General features: G+C 64.6%; 1 protein-coding gene across 1 annotated transcript in view; it reads left to right on the plus strand.

Annotated features, from left to right (window-relative positions):
- Positions 1-632: 632 nt before the first annotated feature.
- The window catches only part of LOC103776178 (fas-binding factor 1 homolog), a gene marked incomplete at both ends in the record, with an annotated part of 4,028 nt that continues 2,997 nt past the window's right edge, over positions 633-1,663 (plus strand). Inside the window, 3 exons of the mRNA XM_008943677.1 lie at positions 633-744; positions 915-1,015; positions 1,444-1,653. Of these exons, the coding sequence (XP_008941925.1) occupies positions 633-744; positions 915-1,015; positions 1,444-1,653 (423 nt within the window). The remainder of the gene's footprint in view (positions 745-914; positions 1,016-1,443; positions 1,654-1,663) is intronic.

Consider the following 1,663-nt stretch of genomic DNA (forward strand, 5'->3'; position numbering starts at 1 on the left):
CCCTCGGCCACGGGAACGCTGCCAGGCTTTGCCCCCAGGCTTACTCTGCAGAGCAGAGTCCCAGCCTTGTGTGGGTGGTGGGGTAGAGGGGTGCGTACGGACAAGGCCGTGTGACCCTCCATCCCCAGCCGCTGAGCAGAGCGGAACTCTCCTCTCTCTGCTCAGGAGACCCAGGCCCTCAGCCTTCTTGGGGGGAGGGTTCCCCTTGCCATCTCTGAATCCTGGGTTTGTTCAATTTTCAGTGCCCACGGCCTCGTTGCCAGGAGAGCAGGAGACACAGGGCCCTGCCCCACTCGCTCAGGTAGGGCTGCTGCTCCCAGGGCCCCGGGAGACATGGGGTTGGGGTGACTCTACCTGAGCTGCCACGGCAGGAGGAGGGATGTGCCCCGCTTGGCATCTGTGGGAGCCCGAGTTTATGGAGGCCAAGGGTTTGGAGAGCCCCGGAGTGGCACCAGTTGTATGGATGAGGCCAAAGCGCCTTTGTAAACGCCTTGTAGACCACGTGCAGTTAGGACGACCGCGCGTTGCCTGCGCAGCATTTGCATAGCTCCCCAGGAGAATAGCTCTTGTATTAATTAGACAGCGGGCGCTCCGGTTGATGAAGGACTTTTTCTTCAGCGGGTTTTCCCCAGCACGAGTGAGAGGAAGCTGGAGGGTCCCAGGGCCCAGCTCTCCATGGAGATATCAGGCTGTGAGGCAGCCCTGCACAGTTCCCAGGACCATGTGGCAGAGCTGGAGAGGCAGGTGAGCCCCATTGCCTGCTGGGTGAGGGACCACGGGTGACCTAGGGGGAGGAGAAGGGACCCTGCCCTCTCCCAAGAGCGTCAGGGGGACAGAGGAGAGAGGAGACCCCTCCCTCTCCAGAGGTGGCTATGGGCACCCTGGGTGTGACCTTCTCCCTGGGTGTCTGGCAGGTCCGGACACTGGAGCAGGAGAGGACACAGCACAAGGGGCTGCTGGAGAGTCTCAGGCAGCGGCATCAGGAGGACTTGGATCACCTCGAGTGCAGCTTCAGGTAGCAGGCTCTGGCCTGTGCTCCCCTGCCTCTCTCAGGTCCTTTCCTCCAGGCCTGTCCATCTGCCCTGAGGTGGGAGTATTGGGGCACTTCCCGAATCCATCCCTGGAGCGGGCGGGCCCAGAGCCACGTCGCTGTGGACCTGGCGGGGACTGAGAGCAGCCCCAGGGGTGAGCCAAGGTGGGTTCCTCTGTCCCGTGGGTGAGCAGGAGGAGGGGCCAGTCCCGTTGCCAGCCCGCCCCCCAGCAGGGCACCAGGCTGGGCAGCAGCAGGAGGGCTCAGGGCTCAGGCTGGGCAGAGTCTGTGTGTTCCCGAACGCACGTGGCGCCGCCGCCCTGCTCCTAAATCCCGGCGTGCGCTCTGGGTGGAGGGTGCCAGGGGCTGCCACGAAAGCAACGCTTCTTCCTTGCCGGGACCTCTGCGGGCAGGAGCCAGATGAAGGTGCAGGAGGAGACGTCCAGGCAGCGGGAGGAGAGGCTGCGCTGGGAGAAGGAGCAGCTGGAGGCTCAGCTCCTGTCGCAGAGGCAGGACGCGGTGAAGGAGCGGGCAGAGCACCAGGAGCACCTGGCTGCTCTGAGGCAGCAGCACATGCTGGAGCTGGAGCGGGTGCAGGAGCTGCCGGGGGCAGACGGGGACAGGTGACAGCAG

This window comes from Merops nubicus, unplaced genomic scaffold (assembly GCF_000691845.1).
Source record: "Merops nubicus isolate BGI_N331 unplaced genomic scaffold, ASM69184v1 scaffold41090, whole genome shotgun sequence".
Taxonomy (NCBI): Eukaryota; Metazoa; Chordata; class Aves; order Coraciiformes; family Meropidae; genus Merops; species Merops nubicus.